Source organism: Ciconia boyciana, chromosome 3, assembly GCF_034638445.1.
Source record: "Ciconia boyciana chromosome 3, ASM3463844v1, whole genome shotgun sequence".
Taxonomy (NCBI): Eukaryota; Metazoa; Chordata; class Aves; order Ciconiiformes; family Ciconiidae; genus Ciconia; species Ciconia boyciana.
In genome coordinates, this window is record NC_132936.1 from 128,175,694 (window position 1) to 128,193,191 (window position 17,498).

The following is a 17,498-nucleotide window of genomic DNA, read 5'->3' on the forward strand; positions in this document are numbered from 1 at the left end:
CAAAACCTGGAAATTAGAAGATTTCTAGCTAATAAAAGGGGTAATCTGGAATAACATTCCAGTCGGAGAAGTGGAGACACAATGTAACTCGGAGCACGATCGATTGATGAAATAACTGATGTATTTGTCTGCACTGAGGGGAACATCTTGGGATCCAGAAAGTCTCTTCCTGCCTCATACAACAAACTTTACCACCATGCTGCTAAAGATTGCGAAGCATTGGTTTTTAGTTGCCTCTCTGGTTTACCTTTGCTTCTTGTGCCCTGTCCCTCTCTTGCTGTGATTGCTGTGGGGATGACTGTGGGAATACAGGCGGTGAGGAGAAGCACCTTAACATGCCAGATGAAACTGCAGTGATGGCAGGCGTTGTGGGATCGGTGTGCAGGACTTTTTGCATGTTGTATGGAGTCCTGGATGTGACTGTAGGCTAAATGTCAAAGGGCATGTGGTAAAATAAAATAAAAATGTGGGGCAGGTAGAATTCCTTGGAGAGTGATTGTAAATAGCTTCTTGAACAGGAAGGATTAGAAGGACAACTAAGGCAAGCTTCTGAAATATGACAGAAATTTGCAGATGCTCTTTTTCATTACCTCTTGCTGCCCTTATTGATCTATTATCTTTTTCATTGATCGTTTCAGAAAAAAGGAGGAGGAACTTAGAATTGATACCTTTAACAGCGCGGATGGTTATGACTCACCTGGTGAATCACCTGAGCCACTACCCGCTCAGTGGAGGCCCTGCCATTCTCCACAGTCTCCTTAGCGAGAACCACGACAACTCCTACGTGGAGTCCTCCGAGCTGTCCTCAGAAGTCTTCCGGAGTCCCAACCTGCAGCTCTTCGTGTTTAACGATAGTACTCTCATATCTTACCTCCAAATCCCTGCAGAGAAGAAGACAGACGCTGAACCAGCAGCAGCCCCCTCGGACGTAAGGGTAATTGTCAGAGATATCTCAGGGAAGTACTCTTGGGATGGCAGAATATTGTATGGACCTTTGGAGGGCTGCCTTCCACAGCAGAGCGTAACGAACGCATTTGTGATCTCAGGCAACCCTGAGCACCACTTCATTTCCCAGAAGGACATTTCTCAGGTGGAAGAAGGAGAAGATGCTCTCGACCAATTGCTGGAAAAGATTGGTAACACCAGTCCTGAATGCCTTTTACATCCCCAGCGAAAGCTGAATGAGCCATCGCCGCCACCCTTTGGTGTGAGCTACGACCAAGAGAATGCGATCACTGAAGCCCTGATGAGGCAGAGCGCCCAGGAAAAAGAGTATATATTTAAATGCAGCTCGGACTTCAGTATGAAGGTGGCCCGTCAAGAAGAACCACGTCCTGCTGAACCTCAAGCGTCCTTTTATTTCTGTCGGCTGTTGCTAAATGACTTGGGAATGAACTCCTGGGATAGAAGGTAGGAAGAGAGGATTCAGAACATGTTTGCGGTACTCTTACTCTTCCCATTTCTACCCCCAAACGCATACACACTTAAGAAAGCAAGAATTATATAGCTGGGTGGTAGTCGAGGCATACTTTTGAACTTTTACATATACCTGCTTCAGTGATTATTTTAAATAGACATCTGCAGATTGTTTGTAATAATAATAAAAAGAAATCATTTGAATCATGCTAATTTGATTCCCTTCTCTAAGGTATTTGAATGAGAAAATACTGTGTCTGTGCTGTGTTGCATTTTCCTTCAAGTCTTCTTTTATGTTTATAGAAAAAGCTTTCATCTTCTTAAGAAAAATTCAAAATTACTGCGAGAACTGAAAAATCTGGATTCCCGCCAATGGTAGGTGATGTTTACTAAACACACTATTGATAAGGTTAGCGTTTCCAAAGAAAGAATAAGTACGTCACCAAAATGAAAAATTCATTAAAATTGCATGTGCTAGCGATACAAGTATTTGTATGAAAAATTGATTGGTTTTTTCTATAGAGTTCTGTAGCCTGAATGGACAAGCTATTTTCACTGGTACTATATGCATAGAATTCAAAATCAGTAGCAAATAATAAGACACAGCAACCTATTTCCTGTTTTCTTTAGCTGGGAGGGGAGGGAAGAAGTTCTAAAATTTTTTGTGACCTTGGCTCCACTCCCACAAAGGACTGTTTTCTGCAGGATGATCCCTGTGTCAAGAGCAGTATTTTAAGAGGTAATCTCCATACAAGTACTCTACAGCCAGGTAGTGGCAGAATAGAGTTCTGACTATTCTGGTTTATTTTTCATTACTTGACATACAGCTATTTGAAAAATGTCTGCAGCATTACAGAGTTCTGATTTTCTTGTATCCCAACAATTTTCATACCAGATCCACTCAGCTTGTTTTCAAAGAAGCCAAGTGTCACTGTCAACCTTGTAAAACTCAACCCAGGATCTGAAAGTCAATAATGTTTTTTCTTTCTCATATATCATCACCCTATAATTAAAATTCTGCAGGTCAAATGATGCTCCCATTAACACCTGTGCAATCTTCCTGTCTTTGGCAAGGCTGCACAGATGTAAGCGATTAACCCTGTAATCAGAACTTATTCATCAGCTCTTTTGCTGATGCACGGAAGGAATGGACTCGGCTCCACTCTCTGAACTGCGGTGTCTCTGCAGTGCGGTCATGGGGAAAAAAATAGGTGAAAATATATTTCTGCAACTGAAATTGAGTGATGTATTTGTGTGCATGAAAGAAACAGACATGTAGAGTTAAATGTGGTCACCTGTTCATAGCCTTTGAGTGCAGGTCATCTAAAAATAATTTTGAGCTAAAACTTCTTCAACTTTTGTTTCTTTTTATATCTAATTACAGCCGTGAAACTCACAAGATTGCAGTGTTTTACATTGCAGAAGGACAGGAGGACAAATGTTCAATACTGTCCAATGCAAGGGGAAGCCAGGCATATGAAGATTTTGTTGCTGGACTGGGCTGGGAGGTAATAGTCATAAATTTAGGCAAGCTAATGTACTTGATCTGAAGACCTACGAAAATCAATGTAAGCCAGTTAAAATAGGTAAATGGAAAACAAACGGCTTATATTGCTGCGTATTTTTTAATTCTCAAAAAAAGATTAATACACACTAATATTTAGCAGTACTTAAAAGATTGCCTTTTTAGCAGAATTCTGTAAATCCACATGCTACTTTGGATGAATGCATCCTTCCTGTTTCTGATGGACAGGTGGTGCTGCAGTGGGCATTGCTGCTTTCTGCATCATTAAGAGCTATAGCATAATTTTACCTTAATTTTAGCTCCTTCTAGCTCTTCGCGTGGTCAGACCACTTACCCAACCACAGGGCTGCTTTACGAAGGACAAAAACGTTTGGTTTTAGTTTGCATTGTTGAAATGGTGTGTCGGTAACCTAAATGACATGAATGTTTATGGTTTTTTGGAAATATATAGTAGCTGCTTTTCATGTTTAAGGATTTAAGTGACGTAAGGTCTACAGGGAGAGGTAGCATCCTCAGACTGATGCAGTTAGGAAAACAAACAAGCTTTTGGACACAGGCTTGTCTTCAGAGAGGCATTTCTTCTGAATAATCTAGAATAATTTCTTCTAAGGTTTTTCTTTTTGTACAAATCTTCACTTTCTTTGCAGTTTTTCTGATTGTTTATATTTTTCTCTGCGCTTTAAAATTATTTCTCGCTGAGCAGGCTCGCTAAGCCATGCATAGCCCTTAGAGCAGCTGCGCATGACAATGCTTTTGCTTCCTTGCTGTTGTTTGCTGGAAGGAAGGTAAAATAGCCATATAGATAATGACTCAGTACCTAGTTAAGAGATGTTTACTTTTAGTAAATGTCAAATACAGGAATGGGAAATGGACAGATCTAATGCAAAGATCACAAACCCATAGGGGAAGACTTCTCTTTCTCTGGGATGGCTACAGAATGCTAGAGTGGTAAATTCACCAAGTCTTGATATATAAATAAATACTGATTATTCATCAGTCTTTTCAAATTTCTTCTAATTATGACTTTCCATCAATCAGGTTGATCTTTCAACACACGGTGGGTTTATGGGTGGCCTGCAGCGCAATGGCAGCACAGGACAAACGGCACCCTATTATGCTACATCTACCGTGGAAATAATTTTTCATGTGTCTACAAGAATGCCATCAGACTCAGATGATTCACTGACCAAAAAGGTAAATAATTTGCTGTGTATTTCAAGAAGTTGTCTGTAGTCTTCAAGTGCTTAAATTACAGTTTAAACTGAAAACAGATTGTGCTAACTGGTCCTAGCAGGCCATCTTTGCTGTGCCATGTGGTGCTCTGCAGCTAGATTATCTGAATTAAATGGCTTCTAAATTCTGGATTCTGAAACACAATTAACATTTCCATGGTAGCCTCAAATACCACCATTAGTAATAATATTAGCAATAATTTCATTTGTATGTTGTCTGCCTGCCAAAACTGTTGTAGTTTGGTAGAACAAAACAACCAAATGCAGCACAATAAAACCTTACAGATGAATCGTCCAGCGTGTAACAGAAAAAAAAAAAGTGAAAGAGAAGTGACAAGCATAGTACCAAAAGCAGCCAGCTGATATTTAAAGCCATTATCCAGTTATTCACAATTCTGCCAAGCAGACTCTGCTTCAGAGATGGCCAGAATCCACCCCAAAATTTTGTTGGTATCAGTACTTAATCATTTGTCTTTCCTAACAAGGAGTGATTTGAGATTATGGTGCTTGCCAACTGCTGCTTAGAGTCGAAGATGATTTTAGGTGCATACCAAATCTTTGCCTTTTTAATTAAGATTGGCAACTTGTCCTACATAGGTTGTTAATGTGCATTAATAATGCTACTACAGCCATCCAGTCTACCATGTGATACTATTGTGCTCTGAAAATTATCTAAAAATATGTCACTGGGTGATTGGATTTGTTGTCCAGTTAGTTTCAAAATAACATGTGCTTTTCCTCGAAACAAAAAGGTGGAATTTCTGATTACCAGTCCTGAAAACTTTCCCAGCATTTAATAGTAAAGCTAGATCCTTTATTTTTTATTGTGATATCTGTAATTTAAAAAAAAAAGTCAACAAAATTACACGTTACTCTTTATGTATGCAACTCATTTTCTTCGTATTAGTGGATTTACATGGCTGTGGAAAAAAATGTAATCTAAGTACTTTAGGATAGAGAAGTAGGGCTGTGGTACATACGAAGAGGCTGTATAGTCTCTATCACTTTACTGAGGTAGGACTATCTGTATTTTTATTGTTCCTGGCCAGTATTTATCTAGCTGCTAGTTAAAAACTCCAGTGATGAATGCTTTACAGTTTCCCTAGGCAACGTATTCCTATGCTCCACTTCTTGTACCATGAGAAAATTTCTTGTAGCATCTACTTTGCTTCAATTTAAGCCCATTTATTCTTATCCGATTCCACATGGATATGGAGAACAGATCATTTTGCAGCAGACTTATTCATGTTTGAGAACTGCTACCGTGTCTTTCCCAGTCTTATTTTTCCTACACAAATTGTGGTCGTTTAGTCTAATCTTCCCTTGTAAGTCAAGCTCCTGGATTTTATGGAAGCACAGCAAAGGCGGTGAAATATCGTCTAGCTGTTGAGTAATACATCATCTGGGAGAGGAGAGAGCACAGTCTGACAGAGCTACCACAAGAGGAGAAATGTGTTTTAATTGCAAACAGTCTATTTTACTAATTCTCCTAATTCCCACCCACGTTAGGGATTAACACAGACATTGAGAGAGTCTGGTTATTCTATTTAATTGTCTTCCCTATGTTTGCTTTAAGAGAATTTCTTCTTTGTGAGAAAGAAAAAGCAAAAGCGTTTAGTAGTTGCCAGCCTCCAAGTCTCGAAGTGCTAGGAAACAAGGCCAGCTCCAGTACATATTATCCACAGAAAATACCACAAAGTAATTGCTTTAAGACTTTAAAAAAAACCCTTAAATCCGCTATAGGAATGGAACCCTGCAGGGATCAAACTGTGTATTCCTGTAAAGAAGGACAAAGCTCTGAGCAACCTAATGGACCTCGGGAGCTGGCCCCACTGTAAGCAGTGGGTTGGACCAGATGACTTCCAGAGGTCTTTTTTTTAACGTATAATCTTCCATGGTTCTGTGCTTCGGCACAGAAAAGTTTCGTTTAATTTGTCACAGCTCTTTGGTAAGCAAGCATGTATTTCTGTGCAAATTAGCACAGACTTGTTGACAAATTTGGCAAAACTGCAGCTACGAGCGGAGGCAAGATGCATTTCAGAAGCACTGTAAAATTTCCGGAAGATTGATAGTTCTCTAATGCTTTGAAAATGCTGATGGATGAACTAGCCTGCATTTGAAACCAGTGTTTTGAGCATGAGTGTATATCTGAACCATTTCTAAAGACAATATTAAACATCCTGCAAGAACTCTTATAACCCTAAAAGTGTCTGTTTCTTGAAATTTCACTTGTGAACCTTAGCTGTGGAGGCCGTATACTGAAATACATAAAGGCAAGTACACTGATGCTTTAGCAACGAAATTCCCCAGTCCGCAGAAGTCCCATGTTGATTTTGGCAGCCTTTGCATGTTCAGACCACAACTGGCATGTGTGCTTGAAAAGAAACATGTGCCTGCCCGCAACATACTCTTAAACAAGAGGAAAATGTATTTATTTCTCCCGTCTGTCAATACTGCGCTTGTTAGTTCTGCAATACTTGGTTAACAGAGTCATGATCAAATGCAATGTTGCTTCCGAGATCGTGGTAACTCTCAAGATCATCACAAGTATTTTAATAGTTCCACTTGCTCACTGAACAGTTAGCGCATGCTGGGCTTAAGTCCTCACCTCAGATTATTGGGGCGGTATGTCCAGGTTAAAAAGATTATTTTATATTACTTCTTTCTGTTAATGCTTCCTTTTCATAGCAGTGTGTGAGAGGAAGGCAGATGACGATGTTTTCATTCAGTACCTGCTCCATTTTAATGTTTGCTGCGATAGAACTGTATATGGTGTTAGGGGACAATATTACTGGGAAGAGAAAATTTTATCATGTTGCCAATCAGGATGCAATGGGGGCTACAACTTTTTTTTTTCTTGCCTTCTCCCTGCGTCCTTCAGAGTGGGTTGCATGGATACTATCTGGGACCTAAGGTCCTCCTTATCTCTGAAATCTTTGTCATTTCTGTGGTTTCTTCTCTGCTTATTTTGCCTACAGACACGCAAAAAGAATTCAGTACCAATCAGCGTGCTTGGCTCGCAAGCTCCAGAGCTGAACAGAAGGTCTTACCACCTGCTGGCCAAGGAAGCAGTACAGCAGGCCATAAATTCTGTGGGCTGGGGAATTAAGCAGATGCAGTAATTTTACTTAAATATGTTATTATGGTTCTTTATTTTTACTGAACACAAGAGGATAAATTCGTTTCTGGTATAAATTCACAAGAATAAGTGCACTTCCACTAAGGATGAACTTGGCCCTTTATTTTTGTGCAGTACAGTTGTAATTTGCAGTTTGTATTCCTTTATTTGACATATATGCTGACATTATATTGCTCATTCAGGGGAAAAAAAAAAGAAGGAAAAAAACCCTCTCAAAATGAGTCTTAGCTGTGAAAGAAATCTTTCCTGGTGGAATAATCAAAATTCAGCTGATATCTTTTGCTGCTGTAGGGTTCAGCATCATTGGTTCTAAACTTTTTTTTATCTGGCTGTCTTGCGGCAAGAATGAAAATCAATCATAGTAACAGCATCCTACCTTCCCCTGTCTTGTTCTACATAAATTGTACCTAACAGTTTAAAAATGAGCTGCAAGATTTTTAAGTGATTTATTCCATCTTCTCCATTGTCATAGCAGAACTTTTTCAATTCAGAAATCTGGTTGCAACCCCATACTGAACTCTTGCTCCTTCGCTGCAGAAATTTGTTAGCTAGAGCTAGATTAGATTTTTAGCAGCTAATCTAACTGCTGTAGGGGTTTGCAAAGTGGGGACAGAGCTGTGCTATTGGATTTGTCCAATTCATTTGACTCCAGGACTATAATTGCACTTATGTCTTACAAGGCTTTTATAGCCTAGGGCTGGCGAGCAGCAGAAAAACAAATTGGCAGTGATACAGTAAGAGTGAAAGGGAATGAAAGGCACACATTATCAGTCTCCAGGCAGCACTGTTCTGGCAGGAAGTTTCTTGGTTAATTTACAAATAAAACTTAGATTTTAGGATGGGTACACTGTCAGCCAGACAATGGGGATGTCAGGCCCGACTGTTACTTAGCAAAAGTAGCAGCCATGCCTCCCCAAAAGCAGAAATTCTTCAGTCAAGCAGACGACTCCTCTCTGGAGCCAGCTGGCTGTGTAATGCAATTAGCAGGGAAAGGAGGTCAGGCCATTAGGTGTGTACCGTGACCAGTGTCAGCGGCGGCGTGTTGCCTGGCAGGCAGCGTGCAGCCCAGCCGAAGCGGGGAGCCTTGAAAACTATTTGCACAAGCGCAGGGGAGCAGCAGCGCTGGGCGAGCCTCCCAGCACGGAGGCTGGCTGCGCGGCTTCTGGAGCTGCCGGCTGCGCACCGGCGCCCAGATTAGGGCTGAAGAAACGCAGGCCAGATATGATTAACGGCGGCGTGACGCATGTCAGAAGCTGTACATTGACCTAGCTCCCAGGCGCTGAATGCTCGGCGTAGCTGAGACATCAAGCCGTGGCCGTGTCTGAGCGTGTGCAGCCGAGAATGTATATATTTTGTTCATGTTAGCAAAACTGCTTTTACGTGCAGGCTAAAAATTCATGCACTGTCAGCTCGCTCGGGGAGGAGAAGCAATTGCAATTTCAAGAGCTGCCTTCCCTGAGCATTTGTAGAGATCGTTCAGGTCAGCAATAAACTTAAAAAAATCTGACTACTTGTGCTTGAGCTGGTCTGTTATTTGGTTTTGCTTTTTAACGTACATCGTATTTCCTGGCTGCTTTGGGATTTTTTTAAAATGTAGTTTTTTCTATTTTTTCCCCACCCCTGAACTGCATGGAGAGCCTGGCATGGGACTCTGGCTCCAAATGCGTCGTCTGTGTTGCTCTGGGCCTTTGAGCAAAACTTGCCTGTGTCCTTCAGGGTACTGAGGCTACCCCACAGCCTATAATTTGAATGAGCGATACAGGAAAAGAGCAGCTGGTTTGTTGTCACTGATAAGATTATTATAATGTTTTTATCAATGAAATTATCTTTCAAGAACAAATATTTTTGATTAATGCCAATTTTATATTTGTAACATTATACCTTATAGACACGATGATTAAGGATGTATGACTTCAAAACAATGACAGGTAGTAACTCAAGCTTTACAATGAGTTACTGGCATGCGATGAGGATTGTAGCAAAGGTAGTAATTGATTATCACACGATGTTTGCAAGATTTTGAGCTCAGAGCCATCACTTCCTGTCTCAAACAAGCACAGCAAGCCTCGGTTGATCTAACTCCTCCCTGTTTACCAAATGTTTTTCTCTTGGGTGTGATATAAGTACACAGTGTTTTGGGATTCTTCAGTATGAAAAGTATTTGATTATTATCAGAATAGTCCCTTGTGATTCAAAAAGGGTCTCTTAAGCAGTATTTGGATGTATTTTGATTACGGTTTTTAGAGCGGTATGTGCTATTTATCACTCCAAAAGCAATAGGAGGCAAGGCAGTACAGAGCCTTTTCTTCACGGTTTGTTTTTGTAGAAAGAGGAGCTGTATTCAGTTTGTGAATTGCCCTGTGCAACTGGACAATTGCATCACCTTACAGAATGCTGCTTCCATATTTGTTGAGCTTTCTAGAGCAGAGGTTGCTAAATACCGCTGCTGTGGGCTTGCTCTGTGTTGCGAAGCTAGTACCAGAACTCACTCTAGTATCAGGATGCGTTGGGTTCAGCCTGATAAATTGTGAGCACTGCTTACAAATCCATCACCCTTGGGCTGCTCTGAATACAGCTGGTGCGAGCTGGGTCCTTCCTTCACTCAGCTTTCATAGAAAATTACAGCTCAGCTTCGGCTGCGTGCGGAATAGCCTTGCCAAACACTTAGATCCTCAGTACGTATAACCTGTTGTGCCCAAAGTCTTGTAGCCAGACAGATTTCTTCGTTTTTTAAGACTAAACTTTACATCTTGCTTTTAATCACTTTTAAGGTGACCTAGCTGCATCTGTTCACAGAAAGTGAAATCAGGATTTTGTCGTACATGTAAATTACTGCTTAGTTTTGTATGTATCAGTCTGCACTGTGATATTATCAACATAAGTATTTTCTTGGATGTTGCTTTATTTTTACTGAGCAATTAAGAAAATCTAAGAGAATGCACAGAAATCAGGATGACCACGAGAACAGTAATTTGTACTGATTTTTGTACGTCAGAAGCTCCAGCAATAGTATTGTTAATGTTTCCATGTTTTTATAAGACACAAATGGTTTGTATTTTCTTCAAACAGAACTAAAAATGTCTTTTATTCGTAGATGTAAATAAAATACAACTCTTTATCTTCTGTTTTATTTAAAATAAACTGGGAATCTAAGTCACTCTGTGAACTTAGCTGTATTTTACTCTGCTAGAGTATAAACTGTAAGCAAAGTTCATAGTTTTAACTTTGATTCTCATAATGTATTGTGGTTTTGCCATGTTTCTCTTACAACTAGGGTACAGTTTGCCACCCAATACGTAGGAGTGAAAGTCTTTACTTTTAAAGGAGCTACCTGGTTCTGAAGAGGGAAAATTCAGTGGTACAATGTAGGCTGATACAAGGCGTGTTGAGATTACTTAGTTGTTATTTACCAATGAAAATCGCTACTTTTTTTTTTCTTTTTTCTTTTTTTCCCCCCACACAGAGACAGTGAAGAAGGCAGAGCTACGTTTTGGCGTCTTTGTTCGGTCTATTGTGCACATTGTTCCAGGGGCTAGCACCAAACTGGGGGGGGTGGGGGGTGTGTCTTTTAAGCTTTAAGTGAGACTTAAATTCTCTTTATGCTTTGGGCTGGCATTCTGCATGTGGATTAAATTTTAACTTTAAAGCTTACAGTTGAAACTATTGTGCGTAGCTTGTCCATGATTGCCAAATACTTTTTGCCATCTGTTAGATCACCTCCAGTTCCTCCAATAACAAAGCAAACAGACAGGCTTTCAGATGCATTTTGTATATGTCACATTTAAATTTTATCCATATTTTATGCAACTCTGCTCCAAATAAAAAGGTAACTCCCACAGTAGTTCCTGTTCTTCTTGAATTCACATTGCCCAGATATTTTGCTTACATTTTCAAACAAAAGTCCTCTCCAGCCAGAGTCAGCAAGGAGATATTTGTAATATAATAAATTCAGTAATAGCGGTTCATGATGGAAAGTTTCTTGACATCCTGAGTCAAGGCATTTCATATTCCTGTGGCAGCTACCTTATTTTAGCTGGAATATGATGTTCTGTTGGTTAACATTTTGTTCTAGTAATTCAGATTTCCATCTTAAATTATTGTAGGTAATGTACATTTACATATCGTGCTAATGGCTAGTTTGATAATTACTTAATTAAGCCATCAGACAACAATGCGTTCTGAATGAAGCAAATTATTTAGCTGATCTGTTCATGAGCAACTGGAGAAAAACAATATTTTAACTTTTTCTGTAATGAAATATTTCTACTATTGAGCATTGTAATTCAATTTGTAAGCCATGACCCCTCATAAACTGTTGTTATCACTCTGATTAATAAAGAGCCAATTTGCTGTTGCAGCTTCGTCACTTGGGAAATGATGAGGTTCACATCGTCTGGTCTGAACACACCAGGAACTACCGCAGAGGCATTATACCAACAGATTTTGGAGATGTTTTAATTGTTATTTATCCAATGAAGAATCACATGTTTTTCATAGAGATAATGAAGAAACCGGAGGTATGTTTTATCTGCTTTATTGGATCTATCATATGTGTTATACAAGTGACCAACAGTTTTGTTGCTTAAATAAAGCTCAGTGGTTTAGAGTTTGGGGTTTTTTTCCAGCAAATACGAAATATAGTCTGTCCATCTCAGTTTAAAAGTATGCTGAGCAATGAGCTTTTATTTTAAAACTAGAATTATTAATAGTGATTGAAATGGCTACTAATTCATTTTATATTCATGCTTAGTGCTTAAAGAAATACTTCATAATTCTCAGCCCATAGGAGTTATTGTACAAAGACCAATGTTTAAAATCATTGTGATTTTCCAATGTGAGGCAAGAAAAGCAAAATAATAAAGATTTAAGTTCCTCATTTGCTGTTAATTCACCCCATACGGCTTGGTTACTGTTGTACATATGGTACTGTGCCTAACCTCACATGTTTTTGAGACCGTCATCGTAATCTGACTCAATGGCATGATGTAGGCATTGGATATCTTTACATCAAACAAAGTATTTGAGGTTTAGTATTTTCTGTTTAAATAATTGTTATACAACCACATTTTAGACATTTTTTGGAAATAATGGATTTTTTTCTTTGCAAAATGTCAGGGATGTGTGTATGTACATCTGTGCATGTGTATAAAAAAAGCTACTTTAAGAAATGCTTGTCTGGTACATCATGGATGCAAAAATTTGTAGAAATTATAGTTTATGGAAGTAATCAGTGTGATAAATACCATTTCCCTTATATGAGGGACAATATTTGTCCAAGAGAATAACTGGCTGTGGAAAAATGCATACATCAGATGACATATATACCAGCTGTATACAATATTTTGAGTTGTGAATGACGGAGCTATTATATATTAACAACCAGTGGTTTGCCAGTAGACATTTTAAACTCGAAATTTTTTTATAAACTGGAATAGTGGGATTTTTCCTACTTGATTTTGAGCTCTGCAATTTACTTCTGGGGGATTTTAGCTTTTAATGTTCCATGAGGAAAATCAGAATTTAGAGTTATGAGCATGCTTGAAAATTCTATGAACCAATCGAGAAAAGCTATGTCATCTTACATATTAGTCAAAAATACCCAACGGGCAGAAAGAATAATAGCTAACTGGAAATTTAGTGTTATCCCTACATTTAAAGTACAAACCATTACAATGTAATAAAATTAATCCAGACATTTCCAGGGCAAGTGTGGCTGACCTTTTGTTCACCAGCTACTGACCCCAGGGTGAATGAAAGAGGCTTGCAGAGAGAAATGTCTGTTGTTTGGCTTCAGTCCCTGGTATTTAAATTGCATTCCCTAATCAAATGAAAAGGCTGTCCTCTCTATCAGGTTACAGAATCCATGGCAACATTTGGCCTTTTATATACATAATGTTAGCCTTTTTGTTTGCATCTAAGTAGAGACACCTGGAGCAATGTTAACATTAACCGATTTAGCATTAATAGCTTCATTATATAAGAATTTCTGATCAGATAGCTGTTACTTTTGTTATATTGCTTCAGCTTGTATTGTTTTCATTTTTTATCTCCCTGCTTGGCAACCGGGCAATGATTTGCAAATTTTTTTTGTCTTGATTAATTAAGCAATATAATTATCAGGAACCGTGATGCAGTCTTTGCTCGACAAAGCTTCTGAGAGAAGACAATAGTAAGTCTGTTAGTGTGAATGCATTCCACGCGTCACAGATGCATGAGGATATTCTGAACAATGAGACGAAAAGCTGCCTGCAAAAGAGGACAAAGAATGCCAGGCAGACTCTACACACTGCACATACCGCCAGGGACATACTGCGGGTTCCCTGGGACACAGATGCCTCGTTAGATTGCAGCTAGTCATCAGAGATTAATTCTCAGCCATTTGGTACAATAATTTACCCATTCCCCACTCTTTTAACTAGTGCTGCTTGCTATAGAGGGGAAGTCTTTGTGCTCAAAAGGTTTATTTAACCTTGCCTACTTTTACTGTGTGCAACAGAAATAATTATTTTTTTCTTGGAAATTGTAATGAAGCAGGTGTTTGCAATGGGCTGAATATTAATTTTTGTTTCACGGATAACTTGCATTGACATTTGGAGTGCTCAAGGAGGGGGATATTTTCCTTTACTCTTTTTTTTTCTTTTAATTGATTCCTGTCAAAGCATAATATATTTTTTGTAACCATTCAAAACACTGTTTTCCTCAAATGGGTATTTAATACCAACTCACAGAAAAGTACTGAGCAGGGAGCGTGTCCCTGTGCATTCAGTTAGTCCCCCCCTCGAACTCCTTGTTAAGGCAGAGCCCCCTGTGCAGATGGAGGCTGACGATATGCGAGTTCCATTGACTTTAATGACCCTCGGCGTGGCCGGTAGATCTGTTCAGGAATTAATAATTCCAAGCTTTGTGTCCATGCGGGCGTATGGTCTGGTTGTGTGCTCCTCGTATCGCAGCGGGCTCTGTGGACCCCGAGCCTGCCGGGGAGCAGTGAGGCCTGCTGGCTCTGCTGCTGCTGTAAGGCAGGGCAGCGACGCCTTTGCAGGTCTCCAGAGGGTTAGCCCCGCACATCGAAAAGCTATGAACCCGTTTGGGCAAATACTGCTCTTGGTTCTGGTTTCATGTGTTACGCTTGCTTTTCTTTGGTAATGTAGAATCAGTTGCTCTCATACAAAGCCACTTCCATCCTTTGCATTATTTTCTTTTTCCATCCGCCAGCGTACGCCAACTTTGGGTCATGAAAAATGTGTACTTTTTGACAAAACATGTGCCTAGGACACAGTTCTTGAAATAATCTGTTTGATTATTTGAAACATGCTTGAAAAAAGCATGTTTCCCAATTTCATGAAAGTCACTCTGAATAGCACCCACTGCACTCTTATCTTTACACTGTGGGGACAGAGTTCAGGGGTGCTAAGGAAAGCTCTCTGTTTTTAGGGTTCATCTTGAATTAGCCTACTTTTCTGTTTAAAAGGAGTTTGAGAGTAACGTATGATTTATTGGAGTTTGATTATTAAACTTTCAGAGAAAACAATTATTAAACTTTTTTTTTTTTTAATGTCAGACAGATTGGCCATATTTTTGATAAATTTGCTGGAGAGCGGCCACTGAAAGATTTTTTTTAAATGTGAGCATACTTATATATGTGTATGTATTTATATACACACATATATAAGGTGTATAAAATATCCACACCTTGTCTCTATTTTAAGTATATAAATTCTGTAATACTGTGTTAAGAAAATCTACTGCACTCCCTAGACTCCAGGTGGTTTTGAAACAGTGAAACAAAGTCCTGTAAGCAGAAATTGCGTGTCAAAAAGCCTGATAATTAATTTCCCTGGACAGTAGCATATGTAAGTGCTAATCTGACTTTTAATATCTGGTATTTGTATGTTGGTATAATTTTAATACTCGTATGTACTTAACCTCCTTATTTGTACTTACATCAAAAATGTAGTTTTACATTTTTTCTCCTTTTGTCAATACTTGTAAACAGAGTATGTGTTAAAAATTTCACTTAGAAATGTTATTGGTTAAAGAGGAAAAACTTGATGCTCTAGAACATTATCGCTTCGGTGGCATAGATTTTCTTCCTGTCACCTTTCTTCCCAACTGCTAGATAGTAATGCTAGCATAAAAAAAAGACAGGCAAACCCACTATGGAAACATTTTGCACTAATCTATTTTTTGGGGGACAGGTAATTATTTTAAGTAAAGGAATGACAAAATAACTGTGTGAAAAGACAGCTGTCATTTGCAGATGTTATATTAAACCCAAATTTATTCTGTAATTCATTGCCACTTCTAATTAGAGGAATTCCCTAGATGCAGGGGATTTATATTATTCCCTTTGTCCATTTATTGAATGACTGTCACAGTCACCCACAAGCAGTTGCAGAAGAATAATAGAGGGTATTTATTTATGTGATAAGCCTCTGCATGGATGGAAAAAAATCCATAGCTTAAATATTGATAATTGCTGCTAGCTTCTGTTTAGGGTTGGGTTTGGGGTTTTTGGTTTTGTTTTGTTTTTTTTTTTCATTTTGAGTTTGTGAAAGGGAAATGAGTTTGACTACTTGTAAATACTAAAATTTATTATATATTTAAGCATTAAAATTTTCTGGGTTTGACATGACAAAGTCCAGACATTTTTCACTTTTATAAAGTGTCTCTTTTGCCTAGTATAGCATTTGTCTGAAGAGCCATATGTCACCAAGTGACATTATGTGGTGGTTTCCTCTGGAGGTAACCCTGAAGGAACAGCGTTTTAACACCTTGACATGCTATGCTGGGATAGACCTGTTTGTGCCTGTCCTGGCTGTGCTTATGGGGGACTGCCTCTGAGAGGTGGTAGTTTTCCGCCATCTCCTCTGCTTTCCACAGACCTCATTATCTTGGATCAACTCAATTTTTTTTCTCCTTTCAGTGAAGTCCATGGAAGGAGTTTATAGAGGATTATCTGAAATAAATACTTATTTGCAAAAACTCCTGCCAATGTCAGATTCAGCCAGTGAATCAGGGTCTCCTGTTGGGATGCAAGACAGAAAACAGCTCTTAATATCTACTCAAAATGGAATATCGATTTCAAATTCATAGGCAAATTTTGTTCATATGCATAACAAGCCCATGTTTACCCAGCTGAATATTCTGTGAACTGTGCATATACATGTAAAGTATACTGATGGCAATTATGGAAGATTTAAAAACTTAAAATAAAAAATTGGGGGATTAATATCACACTGGAAGTTTCAGTGTGGAAAGCAATGTGGTCATACCGTTTTATGGCAGAGTAATGTACTGGTCTTCTATAGTGGGTCTGATGCTTTTTATTCCAAACGTCAGTAATATAATGCAAGATACAGTATGTTGTGCTAGCAAGGGTACCGCCCGACCAACCATGCTGACCTGGCTGGTAACGGCCCCACAGCTACAGCCCGTGGAGGTGGTTTGTTTTGGTGGTGTTCTGCTGTACTTGGAGGAGTCTCTTCGTGCCCGTGATCTAGAGAGGAGACCTAGAGCAAGCTAACACTTGTACTTGTACTGAATAACTTCACTGTCTAGAGCGAGGCAATATGAAACTTGCCTCCTCGTGCCTTTCTCGAGCAGCAGATACCTTACTGTGAAAAGCCCCTGGGAGTAGGGCGTGTTGTTTCTGTGATTTTGGAAGTTGCTCCCATGCTCTACACTAACATTTCAGCTTCCCTTGGCTTGGCTTTACATGTGTTGGTTTTATTTTGGGGTCCACAGGTGCCATTTTTCGGTCCTCTCTTTGATGGAGCAATCGTGACTGCAAAGCTGCTGCCAAGCCTCATATGTGCCACATGCATCAATGCCAGCAGAGCCGTCAAGTCGCTCATCCCGCTCTACCAGAGCTTGTATCCTTTTCTCCTGCTGGGGCAAGGCTTCCCTTGGTAGGGTTCTTACTTCTGAATGTTCCTCTACAGGGAGGTAAGCTTTAGTGAAAATCCTTCCCATTTGATTTTATTGGAAAAGGTCAAAGCTTTCTTCACGTCAAGCTCAATGTTTTCAGTCATTCGCACCCAGTTGCCATGCAGTGTTTCAAAAATAAGATCATAGCATCGCAAGAGTGTTCTCACCAGCAGCTTCAGACAGTCTCGCTGGTGGTGGACTTGGACTTAACACTGATGCTTTGAACTGTAAGTAATGATAATACTCGATTTTCTTTCAC

The 17,498-nt window shown here is 39.3% G+C and overlaps 1 protein-coding gene across 5 annotated transcripts in view; it reads left to right on the forward strand.

Moving 5' to 3' along the window:
- The window catches only part of RALGAPA2 (Ral GTPase activating protein catalytic subunit alpha 2), a 137,309-nt gene that overhangs the window by 68,570 nt on the left and 51,241 nt on the right, over nucleotides 1-17,498 (forward strand). For all 5 annotated transcript variants that reach the window (XM_072857639.1, XM_072857638.1, XM_072857642.1 and 2 more), the window contains 6 exons: nucleotides 639-1,410; nucleotides 1,720-1,791; nucleotides 2,801-2,924; nucleotides 3,980-4,135; nucleotides 11,671-11,829; nucleotides 17,057-17,184. In XM_072857639.1, coding sequence (XP_072713740.1) covers nucleotides 639-1,410; nucleotides 1,720-1,791; nucleotides 2,801-2,924; nucleotides 3,980-4,135; nucleotides 11,671-11,829; nucleotides 17,057-17,184 — 1,411 coding nt within the window. The remainder of the gene's footprint in view (nucleotides 1-638; nucleotides 1,411-1,719; nucleotides 1,792-2,800; nucleotides 2,925-3,979; nucleotides 4,136-11,670; nucleotides 11,830-17,056; nucleotides 17,185-17,498) is intronic.